This window comes from Humulus lupulus, chromosome 5 (assembly GCF_963169125.1).
Source record: "Humulus lupulus chromosome 5, drHumLupu1.1, whole genome shotgun sequence".
Lineage (NCBI taxonomy): Eukaryota > Viridiplantae > Streptophyta > Magnoliopsida > Rosales > Cannabaceae > Humulus > Humulus lupulus.
This window is the reverse complement of record NC_084797.1, coordinates 53,132,103-53,156,399: the sequence shown is the minus strand read 5'-3', so window position 1 is coordinate 53,156,399 and position 24,297 is coordinate 53,132,103. Positions and strand designations below refer to the sequence as shown.

Here is a 24,297-nt window from a genome sequence, read left to right as displayed (position 1 = left end):
ATGCATACAAGATTCATTAATGGTGGCAAGGATAGCTTTGTCCTCTCATGGTCCCATTTTCCTTTTAAAATTTCGATAACCACTTCTCCCAGGGGAGTACCTTTTATGGCAACCTGCAATATAAGAACTAGAAATTTACATGTGATGTTTGTTATTCTAAAAGGATGAAATTGCATTTCAAATTCTGTATCTTTTCATATAAATGTTTGTTAGAACAAAAAATTTGTAACAATGACATATTCCCTTATGAAATTAACGAGCAGCAACATGTTTGTTTGTGGAAAAAGGAGACAAGATAAAGACCTGAGCAGAAGAGATTACTTCTGGTGAAAAACGGACATAACGATGGCTACCATAAACTGCAGAGCTAACATCAAATCCACTGCCAACTTTCCCCTGTGCAATGCAATGAGCAGTTTGAGCTATAATATGCACCACATCCAGATCTGCAGTGCCCTTCACGTGAGCAAGATCAACAACTCCCAGGTAATGAAGCAAAGCAGCAACCACCGAAGATGTCATAGCAGCAGATGAACCCAATCCAGATTTTGCAACTTCTGGCTTGCTATTTTCTCCGCTGGATTCCCCATAATTGAAAGTAATTGATGCAAAAGGAGGAAGAGCAGCCAATGATTTAGGCAACAAAGGGAGTCCACGTGCTTCAATCTACAACCAACAAGCCTCATTAACATCTTCAATTAGATTCGTAAAATAATTTAGAGAAAAAGCATCCTAATAAATTTTAGCAGCATGTTGAAATGTGCTCAAAGGTTATATCCGATGATTTTGTAAATTATGGATTTGACAATATCAAGAAAACGTGTTCATTAACCATACCAAGCACTGACAGGAAGAAAACCATGTAATATATAGAACACTGAAAAGGTAATTACCTGATTCCGATATGAATAAAAGTCATTGCTACCTAAAATGGTGATATCAAGACCTTCATGAAAAATCAAGATGAAATATCAGAATCTTGGTGTTCTCATTACCTTGCAGTAGTAGTTTTTGTAACACTTCCTTCCTGTCCTTGTCATCTGTAGCATATGCAGCTGCCACAGAGTACTGCACTGCTTGCTCCACAAAAGGGTTCCCCGACTCCCTGAATTTTTAATCATGCTATAGTGAGTGAGATCTTCATGATTTAATTAACAATTTAATGCTAGTTGAATGATAATTCTATTAGCGGCACTTAGTAACAAAGCAGAGTGGGGGATGATCATTCAAAGTTGACATCTTTGAACCAGAGCCAGTTTTCTCTGTGATCATATAACCAGTGAGATGGCAATGAGATATATAGCCATGTCTAGATTTTAAAAAAAAAAAAAAAACTGATTAAGCAAATAACTTTTCCCATAATAGACAGGAACTTGACTATGCCCCCGAGCAAGAACTTTTCCCATAGCCTCCCTGTGTTATTGAATAAAAGGAGGAGAAAAATGAGAAATACAGTAAAAAAATATAATTTTTTTCTGCAACAAACTTCTTCTAAGAAAACATAAAATAACTGTATGACAAGAAAACACATTGAGCTGTCATGTGATTCAAACATTCCTAACATTTCAATTGCAGCATAAGACATGTTTCAGTAAAACATGGGTCATGCCATTATGATATGCCAGAGCACTGTATGCGAAAATAAAAATAAAATGTGCAAACTATCCTCAGTGAAACTTTGTGTAAAAAGGTGACAGAACTATTGACAATCCAGCAACTAATTGGGATAGTGTTCCTAAGATGATAGGCTAGGAGCCTAGGACTGATATCACAGCTAAAATATCCTTCTTTTAACACAATCTATCACTAAAACAACAACAAAACTTTCTATATTTTCTTCTTTTATAAAAAAATAGTTTCTAAGGTCGAGTGACTGAATCTTTGAAAATCAGCATGTAAACAAAAATTGTGAAAACCAGTAAAATCCAATTGACAGAAAGAAAGAACAATGAATTCATGACCAAAACTCACTAGTCCAACTTTGAATTGATATCTAAGGAAAACGTTGATTCAATGGGTGTCATAGCCTCCTCAGCTGTCTGTTTTTAAGATTTAAAAAAAATTAATAATAGAAAGAAAGTAAGATGCTGATTTTCTAATCATGACACATTATTGCAAGCTTACTATCATATTCAAGTTACAATTTCAGTATGAGCATAAAGAGTGAAATCATTATACATCAAAATGAAACTATAATGACAAGAAAAGTTTCAGAATGCTCTTTAAACCAAAAGATAAGATGACTGGGGAGTAAATTAAAAAAATCCAAACAACTTTAAAACATAATATTGAATAAGCGAGCTTGAGAGAGAGAAAGATTTAGCATGAGCACAGAGTTTCAAATAGCTATACTTCAAAATGAAATTACAATTAAAAAAAATAAGTTTTAGCCTCTTTGGTATAGTTCTAAAGACTCAGAGAGAGAGAGAAGTAGAAGAAGTAAAATAAACTTTCATATTCACCAGGATTTACGTCCACTTCATATAATAGTTGGATATAATACTATCACTGGCATACATGCAAATTAGAAGGAAATGAATGTAAGGAATAATGATATTTCTGTTAAGACCTTACCTTCTCAGTTAAATCTAGTGCCCCACTTATAATTGTTGTCTCGTCATGTGTAAGCTCACCACCCTTGCCGGCCTATTATGACAAGATAAGGAAATCAGAACTAATGCCAAGATATATCTGTGGTAGATGATAGCAATAATTCGTACTTTCAACTTGAAAAGCTATTCCTTAAGTTAAAGAGCATATTAATTATCCTCAACAGCTTTACTTTACCTCTTGGCTATGGATGGAGACAAGGACTTTTAACTGAGCTTGCCGAAATAAAGCTTCATTATGTCCTAATACCCAATCCAAAATCTGCATTGTGTATATCTCAAGTCAAAAAATAGATATAAATCCCTTATAATCTGATATCATTAAGAATCCATCGTTTTGCAACCAGATTCCACAGTTTTTCTTTACATTTATGATTTATTTTTAACCACTGAAAAAAATACTTAAATTCAATGACTAAACACCAGTTTAAAATAGTATAGATTAGAGGGTTGATAAATGCAAATTCCAAGTTCACATTTAAATGTTTAAACATCAACTTTCCATTGGAGATTGTACCTTTCCAATTGGGTATGAAATTGGGTAGAAAATTATCATCAAAATCCGAACAAGCCAAACAAAGTTGGAACCTACTGCAAGTCCATATCTAGTGCATATAGCTTGTGGGATAACCTGATTTAGAAAAACGAATATCAAGTTTCCATCATAATAAGCCAACAAAAATATTGACACTTTAATGTTAAACCAAGCATGAAAGTTAATGGAACAAAAATAAAATACCTCTCCAAAAAATAGAACAAAAGTCACAGAGAGAATTATAGCCACATACTGATTGAACATTTTATCCAAGTAAATTGGAAGGGCCTGCAAATTTGTGAATCACCGTATCAAAACATCAATCTGGATTGTGAATACTCGATAAATATATAATCTATGCATAAAATCACATCAAATTCTAAATGCCAATCGAAAAAATTATTCCAACACAAGCATATATATATATTGATAATATTCAAAATGGTTTTTTGATATTAAATTGAAATCTGAAAAAAAAAAAACAAATTATACCTCACAGAGACAAACGGAGGTCTTCAGTTCTTGCTCAAAGCCAGCGGGAGAGATAAACAGAGCGGGGGGGACGAGAGACTCAACGACTACAGCATGGGCGTGGTCGTGGTGTGCTTCAGTTGCGTGAGTACCAGCGTGAGGGAGGCTTCAGCAGGGGTGTGGTTGTGGTGTGGTTCAACGGCGCGAGGGCTAGAAAGCCAAGAGAATGTGAGAGAGCGAATGAGAGAAAGAGCAAGGGAGAGCGAATGAGAGAAAGACTGAATGCACTGAGAGATTAGGGATTAGGGATTAGGGATTTGAGACTGAATGCACTGAGACTGAATGCAATGAGAGAAAGACTGGTAGAGATTAGAGGGAGAGGCACGCTGGTAGAGATTAGGGATTTGAGAGCACTTCTAAAATTATGTTATATTTTAATGTAATATTTGAGAATTTTTTTTGTAGTGGACTACAATATTAATGGCCATTAACTCAATAACATGGTATGTCATAAAACATTCTAAGTCCTCTGTCTACTAATTGTGGTAGGATAGATCACAACTATAGTATATGATAACCCATCTAGGTCCTCTGTCTACTAATCGAGGTAGGGTAAATCATAACTCTAAACCATGAAAATAATAAAAATTCTTTGGGCATGCTATCTAAACAAGTCATATGCCCAATCAACTACAACATAAATTCTTGGGGCTCGCTATCTAAGCAAGTCATATGCTCAAGCGACTACAAAACATATTTGTACATATACATATCATAGCATAGAACATATCAGAACATAAACATATAAACACATATAATCTAACATATTTTCCTTATCAAAAACCGGGATATGGAGACAAGACCGAGATTTTGGAACACTCCTAAAACCATCAGTAAAAACATTGAGTTTTCTAAAGAAATGAGATGAAAAAGAGAACTAAACCATCATAGAAGAAACTTACCAAAAAGAACCTTAAGTTTCAAGAACTTTTTATACACCTAACCAAGAATCATAAACAAGAGTTAGGATCTGAAAGGAAATAAAAGAATACTAAAGAACCATGAAGAGCTGAACTTAAGGATAAGAATACCTTGGATGAACTATGACTTTGATCTACACCTTGATATCGAAATAACACTATATCTTACTTCCCAAGTGTTTAGAAACGCTTAGATTGGAAAAGCTTTTATCCCAAAACCAAAGTGTTTCTCTCTATAGTAAATTTAGCAGCTTGGAGGCTCTAAACAATGCTTGAAGTATGAAGAAAATGGCTGAGTACTACATCCAATTTATAGAGTTCAAGGAGTGAAACTAATCCCTTTTAAGATGAATAAATAAATGAATATAAAATTAAAAAGATTTGAATTTTTGTTCAACAGATGCCCAGAACTCAGTCAAAACCGTTCGGAGGCAGATCCAAGTGGTTAAGGCTGTTTTCTAATTTAAAATCCTCAAGTATTAAAAAATCACTCCTAGGGGTGATATATCGCCAACCCTGGGCGATATATCTCCTAGACCTATATCCCGAGCCCTGTTCGATCATTCGTGCGAAGTCGGCATGTTTTCCGTATCTCCCGTAGGCGATATATCAGCCGCTATAGCTGCTATATATAGGCATACGTTGATATATCAAACACGTATTTGCACTTTTTTATCATATTTTGAATTGATTAAGTAGCATTGACTGAGTCAAAACGTGATCTTCACAGCTGCTGGAAGGTCTAGAGTGTCTAGATCTTTCTTTAATTTAAATTATTCATAAAAAATTCTTAAATTCTTAATAAACATGATTATGACAAGTGCAATGCTCTTATTAATTCTATCTAAACCTTAGGTTATAATAAATAATATTTCTAAGACCAGCAATATTAATCAAACCTTATGTTATAATTAATATTTCTAAACTATAGGTTAAACTTATAAAAGCCAAAACTGTTGCTATGAGTTTCCAACTAAATCCTAACTTGAACCAAAATCCACTGAAACTAACATACTACAAACTACTACTAGCTACTACTACTATCTAGCTAAGTAAAAATTATGGGACACTTCACAATCATAGTGGTTCAAAAGTTCCAGCCATCAACGTTTTCTCACATTCAAGTCCTTATGAGTGAAGAAATACTTCAGGCTTTTGTGATCAGCGTAGATGTTGTAGTGTATCCTGTACAGTTAGTGCCTCCAGATTTTAAATGAGAAAACCACTGCTGCTAGCTCCAAGTCATGAATGCGATAGTTCTTCTCGTAATTCTTTAGGTGTCTAGAAATATAAGCAATTACTTTTCTATGCGGCATCAGCACAGCTCCCAACCCTTGGCCAGAGGCGTCGCTATAAATCATATATCCTTATGTGCCATTAGGGATTGTCAACATTATGGGAGTCGTCAATCTTATTTTCAGCTCCTGAACACTATTCTCGCACAAGTCAATCAATTCATTGTTGATGTTTTTGCGGGTGAGGGCGGTCATCGGTGTCGCTATTTTGGAAAATCCTTCCACAAATCGCAAATAATATCCTACTAAACCAAGAAAACTTCTAACATCAGGAGCATTTTTTGGAGGTTTCCACTGCTTAACAACTTCTCTCTTGGAGGGATCTATCAAAACTCCATCTTCCGACACCATGTGCCCGAGAAAAACAACTTTCTCTAGCCAAAATTTATACTTCAAATACTTTGTGTAATACCATTGATCTTGCAAAAGTTGGAGGACTAGTTGCAGATGTGTTGCATGTTGTTCTTGGCTTTTTGAGTATATTAGAATATCATCAATGAACACGACAATGAACTTATCCAAATACTCATGAAATATGTGATTCGTGAGATTTATGAATGCCACAGGCGCATTGGTTATCCAAAGAACATCACTAAGAACTCGTAGTGACTGTAGCGTGTTCTGAAGGTCGCCTTTGATATATCCTTCTCCTTAACATTGAGTTGATCGTAGTCCAATCGTAGGTCTATTTTGCAGAATGCTAACTCTCCTTGCAGTTGATCGGAAAGATCATTGGTCCTTGGCAATGGTTATCAGTTCTTGATCGTCACTTTTTTCAAATCCCAATAGTCAATGCACATCCTCATCAAGCCGTCTTTCTTCTTCACAAATAAGATCAGGACTCCCCATAGAGAATTACTTCGTCTTATGAACTTCTTCTCTAGTAACTCTTGGAGTTGCAATTGCGATTGCTTGAGTTCAGCTGGCGCCATTGTGAAAGGAGTCTTTGAGATCAGTGCAGTTCTTGGAATTAGATCTATCTCAAACACGATATCTTGCACTGGTGGAATCCCTGGGAAATCTTCGAAAAATATGTCTGGAAACTTGCACACAACCGTTACATTAGAATGTTGTTGACCCGTCTATTTATCCTTATCCACTATGCTTGCCAAAAAATGGATGCATCTGTCAATCAACATTTTTCTTGCCTTCATCGCAGAAATCATGGGGCACTTGTTTTCTCTTGATGTACCCTTGAACTTGAATGATTCTTCTCCCACTAGGGTGAAGACCAATTTTCTTTGCTTGCAAGTGTCAACGACTCCATATTTGGTTAACAAATCCATCCCAATAATGATGTCGTATTCGTTTAGGTCCAAGACTAACAGATCCACTGTCAGCTCACGACCTTCTAACCAAACTGGTACTGCTCTAACCCATGTTCGCACCAGCATATCCTCGCCTAAAGACAAGGATACCCAACAAATAGCAAGCATAGGCTCAAGCATTCTATTTTATTTTTCCACTAAGGATGCAGATACAAAAGATTGCAATGCACCATTATCCACTAATGCATATGCCAAGGTTTGGGCAATAAAAATGTGACCTGACACCATATCAGATGGTCAAGCTCCTTTGTCGTTGATAACTCTATATTTTAGAGTTCTTAATTGAGCTTTTGAACATAAAATTCTATGTGAAATAGAGTTTTATGTTGTTATTGTGTTGTTTTAGTCATTTCATCTTTTAATTTTTGTTTGTGTATTTTTTTTTTTAGTTAATGATAAATCTTGTGGGGAAATAATGGGATTATGATCTAAAAATGTGATATCTATTTTTGAAGGAAAAAAGAAAGGATGCTTGTAAATCATGGTGAAAAATCTACAAAGAAAGGATCTTGGAGCTGAAATCCTGGTACTTTGATGTATCATCATTTCAACTTTGTTGCAGCAAAGTGTGCACAGCCAGAGACATACGTTATGCATAATTGGAAAGTCATTAAATGAGGTGGAGTGACATGAAGAGTTGAATGATGTGGTGGAAAAGAGCTGATATTTTGAGGAAAAAGGTGTGGTCCCCACGTGGAGAGAGAATGGAGAGGGTTTCAACCAATTTTTGAGCCCTAAAAATCATAACTTTTTCTTCTTCAACCTTGGAGCAGCCATCATTTTAGAGGGAGCTGCCATTGTAGAGAGAAAACACCCAGAAAATGAAGAAAAAGAAAAAAAAAATTATTGGAGTGTTAGTTTTAGGTTTTGGTGTTTTCTTCTGCAATTTTATTAGCGATTTGGCTAATATCAAGAGGAAGAAGAATAGGATTTTGGGGGAAAAGCTTGCAGTCTTGTGAAAAACTCCAAATGAGTTTTTCTTTTTATCTTTCTCTAATGTAGAATTTTGTAGTTTTGAACATCTATTTATGAGTTAATTTCTATTTTGCTAGTATTATTTTCTTGACTTGAAATTGTGATTTGGTACTTTGTTGCATGAATATTTTGGTGGATGAGTTTTGTTCATTCAACTGTGTATATTGTCTAATGCTTACTTGTGTTTGATCAACAATTTTGGGTTGATGAATTAATATTAATTTTGGAAAGGTTAATGTTAATGGACTCAAACTTGAATGATGCAAGTTCTTAATTTCTTATATTTATCACCTTGTATGATTTAGAGGAATTGTACTTATATTGGTGTTCTTGAAATTAATTGGGCATATGAATATGTTAATTAATTAAATAACCAAACCATAAACTCTTTGGAAAAAAGATTATGACATTTAAATTCCTAGTCAATTCTGCCCAGTTGCTATAAGATTCCTCTGCAGCATTGTTACCATAATTGCATTTTAGGAAAATTTAATAATTCTAGTTTGTTTCTTCTCTTCGTTTTTATTTGTTAGTTTTATTTACTTTTCATTAATTTAGTTTTATCTCATTGTTTTATTTTCATTGAAACCAACGTATGAGTAATTAGTTTTGAGAATTAATTTCTAATTTTCAATCCCTGTGGAGACGATGCTTAACTTATTACTTTATTACTTGTTTGACGACTGTGCACACTTACACACACTATTAATTTCGCAACAATTTTTTGGCGTAGTTGCCAAGGATTACTTAAAGTCAATTATTGTTGTAACGACCCGGATTTTCAAGACTCGATAATGCGGAAATATAAATGTTTTCATTTAACAAAATGTCTCAAAAACCCATAGAAAAAAAACTTTTAAAAAAGTCGTATGGCCATACTTAACATTTAGTTACAAACATGTTTTATAAAGAGTAGAGTGAGCCTAGTTTAGGAAAATTACACAACATTTCCAAAAATAAAACGGCTTCCCAAAAGGTTGGTCCACATGTACATTTGCAAGGAAGACTCCAGCGCTCACTGCTCTGCCTTGCCCTTGCCCTTACCTACAACATGAAACAACTAGGTAAGCGAAAACGCTTAGTAAGATCAACTTTCAAACAAAGCATGTAGAGAATTAGGGTTCCAGACCCATCCAGACCCTACACAATCAATTTCAAGAACGCTAAAGCGTCCTGGCAAACTTATGGTCATGCCTGATAACCAAGGATAAATTAATTCATAACTAGATAAAAATCATGCACTCAAAAAAATCTCATAACAGACAGATATATTATATCACAACTATATCTTATCAACAATTATATCCCTGCACTCAGAAAATCCCAGAGCAAGCAGATATATTATATCACAACATAATTCGAGACCAACACTCGACAATTTCCAACAATTCATGCGTAACGCGCCCTCCAACATAATTGCTAATCTGTAAAAGAGAACCGAGTCCCCACACTAAGATCTAGCCAATAAATATTCTCATCAAGGGTAACTATCGTGTTACCTAGGGCATCGCTACTTATTCAAGAGTGTAATCCAATTTACACGGTTTTACGGAGACTTCTATGTTAATTAGTGGTGCTAGTGAGCAGTTGCCCCTAGGGTGTTCAACCTCACTCAATCTTGGCAACCCCTAGTATCTCTAGGCACTCTCACTGAATGGCCAATATTCACGGCTGCTATCCGAGAATAACTTATCAAAGCACTTGCTCGGATTCTAACCGTCCAATGATTAAGTAAGCATGAGGGCCCCTAGGTCCCATTTATCTTGGCGCCCCTAGGTTTAACCAGCTTATCCTCATCTCATGGCCACTCGTCGCGGTAATGAACCGGACATAAATAAAATCAAGCCGTGGGACGGGGATCAACCGTCTAGGATATGACGGACATCTACCGTTCATATTTTCTAAATCAGCACTCACTAGACTAACGTCTCTAAGCTACTTTCTATGACAGTCTATATATGTTCATGTATCCCTATACTAACACACAAGACAATAATCATTTCATGTTGCAGCCATACAATATAAGTTGACTTACTTGGAGTCCTTAGCGCTCAGCAAGTTTTCACTCTCCAACGTTCAGTCCAGTTACGCTTAGCCAATACTGTAGTTATCCATACAGTATACTCGGATTAATTATGGCACTCATAATTCATTATTATTATTTTGGGCAGTTTGGTCATTTTAATAAAAGTCATTTGTAAGGATTTAAAATTCTTATTTGGTTTTAAATCTATTAAGGAAAGTCATACAAAATATTCGAGACTAAACCCTAAGTCTTGGGGAGGCCTATCCTAAGGTCTCGATACCTAGGCTCGGGTATCACAATGGTATTTTCCCACAATTCGCTAAAAATCTTATTCTTTCAAGATATCGCTATTAACCCGCACTTTCGACTAGTCGGTTAAAATATGTAAGATTTTAGCCGGTATTATATCCAGAAAATACAAATAAATTCCTTAATTATTTTTAAAGAAAATAAACTCTTTAAATTTTACTTTTATTTTTCTTAAGGTTTTAATATCTAAAAATCGTTTTAAGAAAATTGCCTAATTTGTCTTAATTAGAAAAACCGTTATAAATTTCTCATCTTGACTAATTAATTTTCCACAATCAAGTAATCAATTTTACTTACTAGAAAAATAATTCATTTAAATTTTTTCTCAAAATATAGGGTTTTAAACCCTCTTTTAATTTATTAACTATTAATAAATTAAATCTTTTATTTTTAAAAAGAATAAAAACTCTTTAATAAAAATAATTCATTTAAACTGAAAGGGGTAATTTTAGTGAAAATATGTTTTCAAGACTTACCAATTTATATCTTGAAATAAGCAAAATTTTACTTTTTACCTTATGTTCCAAAATCTCATTTTTACACCAAGTGTGAAAAGCCTATTTTTCACATTTTTAACTACATACTTCGTTAGTTCATTACTTGAAATTTACTTACCCAATTGTTACCGAAATTTCCCAATTCCATTTTTGTTATGCCATTTAGGTCTTTGTAAAATCTTAGGTCAAAATGAGCATTTTTGATTGGTGAAATCATTTTCCAACAATGAGGTAAAAATGACCTTATTTTCAAGTCCTTATTTTTTCCAAACTTTGACAGTTAATAACTTTCAAACCGTTCAATATTTTCTTACCAAATTTTACAATGGAATAATAGGTTATGCCAGAAATATGTTGACAAGAGTTTAGAAAAAACTGGGGTCATTTTCCCTATACAGTGGTTGTCCAAACTTGGTTCCGAAAATAAGAATACGAAAAAAACAGTTTTTTACCTAAACTTTGAAATAGCATAACTTACTCATTTCTAAACATTTTTTAGTGTTTCAAAAGCTCAATTTTATGTACTCAATCTCAAAAACATCACAGTACAATTTAATTTTACAAAACCAATATACAGTGGCTGCTTGACCCCTTGGAAGTCACAGCTTAAAACATGTTTTGTTTTAGGGTATCCTACAAAACCCTTGGGGGTTTTGGTTCCCATTTTCAAAAATCAATACACATGCATCATAAAAATTATTAAACAACTACCATAACCTTATTACATCACCAACAAGAAACTCTAAGCATTAAATATACAAAATAATGCTTAAAACTAAAAACCCTACAACAAAATCATCAAAAGTAAACTTTTTACCTCTTTGGTGTTCTTGCTTAAGGTTTGGACCTTCCTATTAGCTTTGGCTCCTCCAAAACCTTTCAAAAACCCTAACCAACTTCCCCCAACAACATAGTTAATTAGCTATTTGAAACTCTATGCTTAAAACTTTACAAAAGCCTAGATTAGTGAAGCTTTACCTTAGGGATAATACTTCCTAGACCAAGACTTATCCTTCAAGTTTTCCTTGGTGTTCTTGAGGTTGAATATTGAGAGAGACAACTTGAGAGAGAAAAAAAAAGATGATAGTGAGAGAGTGAAGTGAGTGGTCGGTTTCTTAAGGGGGGTTAGAAGAGTTTATGGTATCTAATTTATCTCAAAAACACTTAAGTGTTTTACTCCCACTTGCCCACTTGACTTGACTTACTTAAAATGATATTTTATCTTTATTAAGTTGGGTTCACACCACTCTAAAATAGCACATGGCCGGCCACCCTTTGCCATATATGTGATCATTAATTTTTTATTCAGGTTAATAAAGGTTTCATAAGAAGAAAAGTCCAAATTGGCTTTTGACACCTTTTTTCACTCTTATTAAGTTTTAATAACCAAAATTAACACTAATTAATTAAATTTAATGTCTCTCACATTTAATTTAATTAATCACAAAATAAAATTTAACCTAAGGTCCATTCATGGAATAAAATTCCCCATTTTGGCAAAATTAGGCATTTACCACAAAATGCCTTTCCATTTTCTTTTAGGTTTATTATTTTTGACCAAACTTTAACTTTTATGAATGTATTTTATGCCCAAAATATAATTGCCATGATTTTTCGTTTTATTTTCCGAGATTTTTACCCGATCAGGGTTTTTGTGTCGGTCCAGGACCGAAAGTCTTATCTTGGCTTTTAAAATCACAAAATTCATATTTTGGCTAGCAATAACTCATGGAATACTTACAAATAAAATATAATATTATTTAAAATAATATTCTTAACCCGGGGGAAAAAAATCCCGACCGAGTCGTTTAAAGGTACCCAAAAACATAGGACGTTACAATTGTAAAGTTAATTATCTAGCAATTTGGTTTAAAATGTTCTTTTGTGCTAACTTGGTTGATTCTCGTGCAAATTCAGGTGCACATAGTGTATGAAAGAGAATCAAGACCCTGAACTACTTCCCATTGATCCAGAAATTGAGCATACATTTAGAAGTACAAAAGTAAAAAAATAAAAAAGGGGAGTAGTAGTGATGGATACTGAGCAAGGAGCTCAACAGGGAGCCAATTAAAGGGCAGTAAACCAAGGCGGCAGCTGCTCAAGAAAGAGTAGTTCAAGGGGGAGTAGCTGCCAATAATAGGTAGAATGCAGTTATTGTTGTTGATGACAGAGATCTTGCTACGAGGAAATACGCTCTCCCCCCTCTTTAATGATCTCAATCAGTGCATTGTTAGACCAGAAATTCAGGCCACACAGTCTTAATTAAAGTCAGTCATGTTCCAAATGCTTCAAATTGTTGGCCAGTTTAGTTGGATGCCAACAGAGGATCCTCACATTCATCTTAACTTGTTCATTGAAGTGAGTGACTCTTTCAAGCTGCCCAGAGTAACAGAGGATGCCCTGAGAGTGAAGTTGTTCCCATACTCCTTGAGAGACAGAGCAAGAGCTTGGTTGAACTCTATTCCATCAGATTCTGTGACTACTTGGCAAGAGTTGGATGAGCAGTTTTTGATGAAGTATTTTCCTTCCACTAAACACTCCAAGCTCCACAATGAGATTACTTCATTTTAGAAACTTAATGAAGAATTTTTATATGGGGGCATGGGAGCGGTTTAAGTAGTTGTTGCGCAAGTGCCCTCAACATGGCATTCCATAATGCATCCAGATGGAGACCTTCTATAACAGTCTCAATGCTTATACTAGAATGGTGGTTGATGCTTCGGCGAATAGGGCTCTTCTTTCTATGTCCTATAATAAGGCATATGAAATCCTTGAGAGAATATCCAACAAAAACTATCATTGGCCCACTTCTAGATTGTCTACAGATAGAAAGGTGGTTGGAATTCATGATGTAGATGCCATCACTTCTTTGGCAGCCCAAGTTTCCTCTAATTCTAATATGCTCAAGACAATGAATATAGGGATGAATCAGTCAATGGGGGAGCCTATGGGGACAAAAATGGGAAAAATGGAGAGCATTTCTTGTGTGTATTGCGGTTAGGGTCATACTTTTGACAACTCTAATTCCAATCCAGCAGCTGTATGTTACATGGGAATCAAAATAGGAATGGTCCTCATTCTAATTCCTACAACCCATCATGGAGGAAACATCCCAATTTTTCATGAAGTAATCAAGAGGCTGGCCTTAGCAATTCTTCTATGCCTACAAGACCAAATTTTCCACCGGCACAAGCACCACAACAAAGGCCACAACAACGAGCAATGAAATCTAGCTCTCTTGATAACATGTTGAAGGAATATATAGTGAAGAATAAAGCCATGATTCAAAACCAAGCGACATCATTGAGGAGCTTGGAAAACCAAGTTGGGCAACTAGCTAAATGAGCTTAGAAATAGACCCCATGGTACATTGCCATGTGTTACCCATAATCCAAGAAATGTGGGCAAGGAAAATTGTAAAGCTGACACTTTGAGGAGTGGGTAAGAGTTGGTGAAGGACAAGACAAATTCTGGGCATGAGGGTGAGCCCTCTTCAATCCAAATGAATGAGGAAATCCAAAAAGATGTTGAACTTCCTAGTGCACAAAAATTTGCCTCTGCCCATAATGGTGTAGGATGCCGCAACATTGTCAACCAGAAAGTTCAATTTCAAAGCAACCACCTCCATCTCCTCAATGTTTTAAGAAGCAAAAACTGGATTCTCAATTTAAGAAGTTCCTAGACATATTGAAGCAGCTGGATATCAACATACAACTTGTGGATGCACTTGAGCAAATGCCTAATTATGTGAAGTTCATGAAAGATGTTCTTACAAGGAAAATAAGGTTGGGTGAGTTTGAAGGCTCTAACCAAGGAGTGTAATGCCATTGTGCAAGAAAAGTTGCCTCCAAAGTTGAAGGATCCTAGGAGTTTCACTATTCCATATACCATTGGAAACATTTATTGTGAGATGGCTTTATGTGATTTAGGAGCAAGCGTTAATATGATGGCAATGTTTGTTTACAAGCAATTGGGGATTAGAGAAGTCAGGCCTACTATAGTTACTCTTCAACTTGCAGATATATCTCTTGCTCATCCAGATGGGAAGATTGAAGATGTGTTGGTGAGGGTAGAAAAATTCATATTCCCTGCTGATTTTATTGTGCTAGAATATGAGGTGGATATAGAGGTACCTATTATCTTGGGAGGCCATTTCATGCAACAGGAAGATCTTTAATAGATGTGCAGAAGGGTGAGCTTACTATGAGTGTCCAAGATGAAAAGGTGACATTTAATGTCCTTAAAGCTATGAATTTTCCTTATGTGGTTGAGGAGTGCTCTGTTGTTTCAGTGGTAGATACTTTTACATCAACGGATTTTAAGATGGGGAAGGTTGGTGTTCCATTAGAAAGGTTATTATTGTTTGATTCTCAAAATGATGATGATGAGGAGGAGTATGTAGCTTGGTTGGAGGCAAATTCTGAAGGGCTAAGAACGAGAGCCCAATTTGATTCATTGGAGTTGTCATCTAGGGAGTTTAATGCTCCTAAGCCATCAATTGAAGAGCCACCTGAGTTGGATTTGAATCTCTTTCCATCACATTTGCAATATGCCTACTTGCATCCATCACCCATTTTACCTGTCATTATTTCAGCAGAGTTAAATCATGAACAAGAAGAAAAGTTGCTTGAGGTAATGAGAAAGTTCAAGAAGGCCATTGGCTAGACTATTGCAGATATTCGAGGTATTAGTCCTTCTATGTGTATGCATAAGATCTTGCTTGAAGACAGTGAAAAAGGTTCGACTGGGGGACAAAGGAGACTAAATCCTATCATGAAGGAAGTAGTAAAGAAAGAAATCATCAAATGGTTAGATGCTGGCATTATTTATCCTATCTCTGACAGTCCATGGGTAAGCCCTGTTCAATGTGTGCCTAAGAAGGGTGGGATCACGATAGTAAAAGACAAAGAGAATGAGTTGATTCCTACTAGAACTATGACTAGATGGAGAATTTGCATGGACTACAGGAAGCTAAACTAGGCCACTAGGAAGGATCATTTCCCTCTTCGTTTCATTGATCAAATGCTAGACAGACTTGTTGGGAGAGAGTACTATTGTTTTTCGGATGGATACTCTGGATACAATCAGATAGCAGTGGCTCCAGAAGATCAACACAAGAATACATTACCTTGCCCCTATGGTACTTTTGCATTTAGGAGAATGCCCTTTGGCTTGTGTAATGTTCTTGGTACATTTTAGTGATGTATGATGGCTATCTTTACCGATATGGTTGAGCAATTTCTAGAAGTGTTCATGGATGATTTCTCAGTCTTTGGGGATTCTTATGATGATTGTTTGAGAAACTTGTCCAAAGCGTTGAAGAGATGTGAAGAAACAAACCTAGTCCTTAAGGCATAAGGTATCAAAGCAAGGGATTGAAGTTAATAAAGCAAAAATTGAAGTTATTGAAAATCTACCACCTCCTATTTCAATGAAGAACATTAGGAGCTTTCTTGGGCATGGCGGTTTGTATAGAAGGTTCATCAAAGACTTCTCTAAGATTTCCAAGCCACTTTGCAATCTTTTAGAGAATGATACACCATTCCATTTTGATGGAGCATGTTTGAAGGCTTTTCAAGAGTTGAAAGAGAGATTATTTTCATCCCCTATCATTACTGCACTGGATTGGAGCTTGCCCTTTAAGTTGATGTGTGATGCCAGCGATTATATTGCTGGGGTTGTCATGTGGCAGCGAAGGAACAAGGTGTTTCACTCTATTTATTATGCCAGTCGCACTTTGACAGGAGCTCAATTGAATTACACTATGACTGAGAACGAGCTACTAGCTATTGTCTTTGCTTTTGACAAGTTTCAATCCCATCTTGTGTGACCTAAAGTGATTTTCTACACCGATCACTCATCCATAAAGTATTTGATTTCCAAGAAGGATGCAAAGCCAATATTTATTTGGTGGATGCTTTTGCTTCAAGATAATGATGTTGAGATTCAAGAATGGAGTGTGAAGAAGATTCCAACTCTCTTGTCCCCATCAAAGAAACATTACCCGATGAATAAGTTTTTGAGGTCAAACATTCTCATAAGCTTCCTTGGTTTGCTAATTTTGCTAATTACTTGACTAGTGGGTTGATGCCACCGGAGATGACTAGAAAACAAAGGAAGAAATTCTTACATGATGTGAGGTCTTATTTTTGCGAGGAGCCCTTTCTATTTAATCAATGTTCGGATCGGATGATTCAAAGATGTGTTGCTAGACATGAGGTGGAGGTTATTTTATTCCATTCTCATTCATCAGCTTGTGGTGGTCATTTTGGGGGAGCAAGTACCGCTGCCAAAGTTTTGCAATCCGGGTTCTTTTGGCCTTCTCTATTTAAGGATGCTCATGCTTATGCTGCTCACTGTGTTCATTGCCAAAGGGTTGGAAGCATCTCAAGAAGACATGAAATTCCTCTAACTAATATACATGAAGTCGAATTGTTTGATGTTTGGGGGATTGACTTCATGGGCCCCTTTCCATCCTCATATGGTCATTTGTATATCTTTGTGGCTGTTGATTATGTTTCTAAGTGGGTTGAAGCTGCTGCCTATCCTGCTAATGGTGGTCATGAGGTTCTTACACAAGCATATTTTCACTAGATTTGGCACTCCAATAGCTATCATAAGTGATGAGGGAACCCATTTTGTGAACAAAGTGTTGGCTAGCTTATTGGCTCAATATGATGTGTGGCACAAAGTAGCTACTTCTTACCAACCCCAAACAAATGGGCAAGTTGAGTTGTCCAATAGAGAGAAAAAATGTGTCCTTGAGAAAGTGGTGAATCCTGACCACAAGGATTGGTCCAAGAGGTTAGATGATACTTTGTGGGTCTATAGAACAGCTTTCAAGACACCATTAGGGATGTCACCATATCGTTTGGTGCTTGGTAAAGCTTGCCATTTACCAGTGGAACATAAGCATCGTGCTTATTGGGCTATTTAAACACTCAACATTGATTTGCAACTTGCAGGATAAAAGAGAATGTTGCAGTTAAATGAATTAGAAGAGTTGTGCTTATTTTCTTATGAAAATGCCAAACTTTACAAGGAGAAAACAAAAAGATGGCACGACAAGCATATTCGACCAAGAGTGTTTGAAGAGGGCCATCGAGTTTTGCTTTTTAACTCTCATTTGAAACTATTCCCAGGCAAGCTCAAGTCAAGATGGTCCGGCCCATTCTTGGTGGTTAAGGTGTATCTCTATGGAGTGGTGAAATTGCGTGAAGATGGCTCCGAAAGGGAATTCAAGGTTAATGGCCAAAGACTCAAGCATTATTGGCAAGGTGAGGTTGAGCAAAACAAGTGCTCAATCTCTTTGGAGGATACTTGAAGAATATGTTACAACTCGGGTTGCTATGGAGTTTTGATATTTAGTTATAAAGAAACCCAAGCTTTATATAAATATATATTATATATAAAACAAAATTGATATTCAAAATGAAAAAAAATATATATGTATACAATATATTTCTTTGAGATTTTGAATTTTGAAGGTTTAATGTATTTATAGTAGCAGGAAAAATGGAATCAAAAAGGGATTGAAAAGTTTGGGTGATGTTGTAGTAATTTTTTAGGAGAAATAGGAGTTCTATTCTGGGGCATTTTTGCTGCAGCAAAGTCGTATAATGTTACAACTTTAGTTTTGAGCTTGCTCTCTCCCTTGGTTTTGCTGCAGCAAAGTTCGTATGATGTTACAACATCATTTTTGAGCTGCTCTTTGACTTGGTTTTACTGGAGCAAAGTTCGTATAATGTTACAACATCAGTTTTGAGCTTGCTCTTTGACTTGGTTTTGTTGCAGTAAAGTTTGTATTATGTTACAACAACAATTTTGAGCTACTCTTTGACTTGGCCTGGCCGCAGCAAAGTTCGTATAATGTTACAGAAAAGTTGTTAAAACACAAGAAAAGTAAAATTTGGGCAAAAATCTCATGCCCAAAGCCCTAATCTATTTTTGAAACCCTAATTTCATCATGCTCCCTTCCCCTTCCCCTTGTCTCTGTAATCAACCTAGTCCATTCCCATCCACCACCCTCGCCACCAAGAACAACGACACCACCACCCAACCTAGCCGCCACCCACACATCTGTTGCCTTCCTCCTGACTACGCCTACCCCAGCTCGAAGTCACTAGCCCCATCTGCACCATGTCAGCCATGGTCAAAGACCACGACGTCAACCATCCCCACAACCCTCACCACACAGAAATAGCAACCCACCGCTGCCCCTCCACCATTCTCCTCTGCTCCAAAGCCAAACCCAGGTGCAAGACCTCGACCTCGATGCCATCTCACCCAGATCCCCCAATCCCATAGGACCCCGTCGATAACCCAACTCCGTCCTCCCTAGCCTAAGTTCCTAAGTCCCTGCTCTCTATTGTGCCTCACCCATAGCCCAACCCGGCTCTGAGCACTCAGGTGCCATACATAGGCCACTTTGCAAACCTCTAGCCTTCCACCTCACCACTACATGATCCTGGGAGAGATTTCCCTTTTGAGAGTTCTCCATCACTCTTTTTTTTTCCATTTTGGGTTCTTATTTTTGCTAAACATCACAGTAACTCCAATTTCGCTACTAATTATGGGATTGAAATTGTTATTGATGTTTACGATGTGACTGTGATTATGCACTTCTGATAAAGTACAGCAGCTATTTTGGATTTTTGGACTAAGTTGTATATACTCTCTCTAGTATTTTGATAATGCAAAGTGCATTTGGCTGACTCGTTTGAGCATCTCTAACATTCCAATCGTTGAGCTGCTTTGATTTTGGCCTTTCTATCCTTTGAAGTAGTGGCTTTATGCTTGGGAAACATTATTACCAATATTGCATGGATTTTTGGGCAGCCATTTGAAAGGCTAAATAGGTAAAGCTCATATTTTTTGTTGCATGCTTATGGTCTCCACTTGTGATTCGTGATTTGTGAGCACACATAGCTAGCCTCGCCAATGCTTTGAGCACGCACAAATGGCTACCACTATCACTAGAGCTCAAAAGAGGAACTCATCACTCCCACAACACCTCCACCATCTGAAACGGCGACCATCAATTCTAAATTGACCTTATCCTTTCATATAATAATTATGACGGATAGGCGAGGGGAGTTTCTTATCTCAACTCATTTTCATTCAGTTCCTTTGTTGTTTTTGGATATTTCTTTTGAGGAATTTCTAGTGTATTTTGTCATTCCTAGAATCAGCTAGGTGTAGTATCCTTAAGAAATCCAGAACCTAAGAAATCAATTTCAAGAATGCAAAATTGTCCTGGAAAACTAATGGTTATGCCTGATAACAAATGGAAAACCATTTAAGATAAACAGATAAGTCCATGCACTCATATAATCCCAGAGCAACCAAATATAATATATCACAAAATAATTCGATAGCAACACTCAATAATTTCTGTCAATTTGGGTGTATCACGCCTTCCAACATATTTGCTAATCAATAGGAGAGAACTGAGTCACAACACTAAACTCTAGCCAATAAATATCCCTATAAAAGGTAACTATCCAGTTACCTAGGGCATCGCTACTTATCAAAAAGTAAATCCCTCACAGGGTAACCACTACACCAAATACCCATTTTCATAACACATGAATATAATAGAAATGAAAAAGTATTATGGAAAATGTTATATATGTGGCAAATGAAAAAAGCGGTAATATTTTGGGAGCCCACCACTTATACATTTTTTTTAGAAAAAATCCTTCCAATTTCGGACTCACCATTTTCTTCTTCGACTAAGCACAGTTCGAACTCTATCCGGCTTCAGTTTCATCATCCCTTCTTCAAATCTCAACTCACATCTCCTCCATCCCTCAAATCTCAGCTCAAGTCTCCTCCATCCCTCATATCTCCTCCATCTCTCTCTCGTCTTTCTCTATCTCTCATTCAATTGGGTTCCATTCGTTGGTTATTTAACTCTTCCCTTCGGTCTTGGCAAGCCAGGTAAGGATATTTAGTTTTAGGTGTTATTAGAAGCATTAACCTCAAAAGTTATCAGCATTTTCAAAATTAATTGTGGGTTTTGCAGATTGTTGGCAATTTTTCAATCTGAGGCCTCACTCCCTCGATCTCGGCTCAATATCAGAGCTCCCTTCCTCACTCAGTCTCCGACCAGTTCAAGACTTAGGTAACCTACATTAGCTTTCATCAATGTTGGCTTTAGTGAGATGTTGGAGATGATCAAAGAAATGTTGCCATTTCTCAATGTCCATATGGATGAGCTGAAAGAAAGACACTCAAATATGAATAACAATCAAACTTTGTTGTGGAATCGACATTCTGAAGGGTTTCTGTTATGGTTTTATGAAAAGGTTGTATTCTATTGCAAAGATAAAAGTTTACGTTTTGTTTTAGTGTACAAATTTCTTACAAGTATATTTTTATTTTCAGATTTCTAACATGAACAAAGTAGATGACATGTTAGCTCAATTGGCTGAAGGTCCAAGTCGCGGTGTCACTTCCTATAAAGGGTACATGATTAATGGAATTCGATTCCATAAAAAAGGAGCTGAAAAAACAACTGAAAACAACGGTGTATACTTGGAAGCACATGACACTGGGCAATTGAGTGATAAAGAAGAGTATTTTGGTGTTATCAAGGATATAATTATGCTTGATTGTCGTACTTTTAAGGTGCTATTGTTTTGGTGCGATTGGGCGAATATTTGAATGGGTGTTAAGAAGTCGGAGTTCTATACGCATGTAAATTTTAATATAGGACAAGCTCAATCCATTAGGGATCTATTTCTATTAGCTTCACAAGTGAAAAAAGCTTTTTATGCAAGGGTGAATGAGTCAAGTAATTGGTATATAGCTTTAAAGGATTCAAATAGAGGGTGTTTTGGACTTGAATCCAATGAAGAAAATTGAGTTTCCTGTTGTTTCTTATGTACTTTGAATGAAAGAAATCTGCTTACACTTTTTGTATGTAATTTTGGTGTATTATTACTCTTTTGTTGAATGAAACAAATCTGGTTTTATTACTCTCTATGGTGTACTTTATGATTTTATTTTAATTTGTATGTAATTTTGGTGTATTATTATATAGTTATGCCTCTTTTACTTATTTATTAAATAGGATATAAGGGCCAAATACCAAGAGAGAAGAAAGAAAGTTGTTCCACACACCTTGAGTCAAAGAGGATATGCTCGAACAATCGATGATATGGTAATAATTAAGTTTTATACTGTTTGTATTTTTGCTTCCATTATTGTAGTCTCTATTTTACAATCTCTATTGATGTATTGTGTAGAAGAAAGAAAATGAGGTTGTTAAAATATCTAGAATCGATGCTTTCCGGAGAGCCAATACCAAGAGGAATGGTGAACCTGTAAACCTAACGGCATCTGATATTTTTGTGAATATTAGTCATTTAATTTTTGTCAATTTTTACTTATTTTCCATAGTGCATACATTAGTTATACTAATTTATATGCAGGGTTCATTGAATGACATTCTCCTTGAAGACCCAAAATCTGGAACTACAGACAACGCTGATGAGGATGCCTTGACAAAATTGTTTGGTAACCCAAAATCTGCTCGTTTAATCGAACACGGAAGAGGCGTAACAAGGTCAAAGCTAACTGTTGTTAATATGTATAATAGCAAGATCTCCAAGTTAGAAGAAGAGCAACAGAATATGAAGCTCAAAATGACTAAAATGATGAATCTACTTAAAGAACACTTGGTGGTATTTTTACCTTGCACTTATAAACCTTAGTTTTCTTTTCTTCCAATAAAACTTATCTTGGTTTTATATTTAGGTTGGTGGTAAAGTGACACCAAGCGATGGACAGTCTCGCAATGTACCGCAGTCAAACATTATTCAGTCCCCTAAGGTAAATTATAAAAGTTGTTATTGTTTCAAATTTTCATTTTAGAAGAACAAATACAGAAACTAATATATTGTTTTTAAAATCAATTTGGTAGAGTATTGCACTAGAACAAAGACATAAATTTACAGAAGGGAAGAATGCTTGCTACTTGCTTGACTGGGCAGATGTAATTGTTGCTGAAGGTCGTTGGGATTCTAGTGATCCAAAGATAACTATACATGGAAAGCCTCTTGGACCAGACTTTATGCGAGTATGGGTTGATGTTGATATTGTACCAGAATCTTACTTATTTCATCCTAATAATGCGAAGCTTGCAATACAAGAAGCAGTTGGTTCCACAGTTGCATGGCCTTCAAAAAAGTTATTCCAAGAGGTAAATTTTCATACTAAAAAAATAACCAATGTCTTATAATTTAGTGTTTGGTTTCTTTGTTTGCTTTGGTGCAGTTGTGAATTCATTATTTTGTATGTGGTGTCCTTTCTTCGATATAATTTCCATAGCACTTTTCTTGAAGTAATTTGTGATACTAGATAATAACAAAAAAATATTTCTTTGTTTATTTTGCAGATGTGACAAGCGAAGTAGAAAAGGATACTTAATTTTGAAGGCTTTGTGTTGAAAGTAGTAACTTTTCACTATGTTGAATATTTAAGACTCCTTGAATACTTAAAGAACATTTTGTTGTTGATGAGAGTGTTGAATGTTTTAAACTAATTTGTGGATTGTTAATACAATGTTGAATGTTTTTACTTTTTGTTATTTGAAAATCAAGTTCATTTGATGATGCTAGTATATATTAGAATGCTAATTTTAATTATATATAAAAAATTAAAATATAATAGAATAAATTAGTGTTATAATACGAAAATTGTGTTATAATATCTATTACAATAACACTTTTTGTGCAAAGAATTGTGTTATGCTAACTTCATTATATATCACAAATAATGTGTTATACTAAAGTGTAGTATAACACAAATTTATAAGTATTGAAATGTGTTATATAATCGACTATAAATAACATAATTAAACACTTATCTATTTATTAAAATAACATAGAAATTGTGTTATCGTTGACAGTATAATAACATATCTGTATAACAATGATAAAGTGTTATGTAAAGTACCCTGACCTACGATAACAAAGTTGGTCTTAACACATCAAAAAGTGTTATGGTATGTTTTGATAACACATTTTCGATGTTATCAAAAGCATTTTTTATTGTAGTGAACCATTACCTAGCGTGTTCAACCTCACTCAAACTTGGTAACTCGTGGTATCTCTAGGCACTCTCACTGAATGGCCAATATTCACGGCTGCTATCCAAGAATAAATTACTAGAGCACTTGCTCGGGATCTAACTATTCAATGATTAAGTAAGCATGAGGGCCCCTAATTCCTATTTATTTTGGCGCCCCTAGGTTTAAACCAGCAA

General features: G+C 35.7%; 2 protein-coding genes and 1 non-coding gene across 3 annotated transcripts; 1 reads left to right on the top strand and 2 right to left on the bottom strand.

Annotated features, from left to right (window-relative positions):
* Positions 1–252: 252 nt before the first annotated feature.
* LOC133779142 (phosphomevalonate kinase, peroxisomal-like) lies at positions 253–1,272 on the bottom strand. Its single transcript, XM_062219135.1, has 4 exons — positions 1,196–1,272; positions 996–1,105; positions 894–946; positions 253–666 (listed from the first exon to the last, which is right to left on the bottom strand). Exons 1-4 carry the CDS (start codon positions 1,270–1,272, stop codon positions 253–255), a joined length of 654 nt encoding a protein of 217 aa, XP_062075119.1.
* A 12,294-nt stretch (positions 1,273–13,566) lies between these two features.
* Positions 13,567–13,674, bottom strand: LOC133780942 (small nucleolar RNA R71). The gene has a single exon (XR_009869747.1). It is a non-coding gene; the product is annotated as a small nucleolar RNA R71 (small nucleolar RNA).
* Positions 13,675–14,601: 927 nt separating this feature from the next.
* On the top strand, positions 14,602–15,202 carry LOC133779141 (uncharacterized). Its single transcript, XM_062219134.1, has 2 exons — positions 14,602–14,815; positions 14,955–15,202. Exons 1-2 carry the CDS (start codon positions 14,602–14,604, stop codon positions 15,200–15,202), a joined length of 462 nt encoding a protein of 153 aa, XP_062075118.1.
* The last annotated feature ends 9,095 nt before the right edge of the window (positions 15,203–24,297 follow it).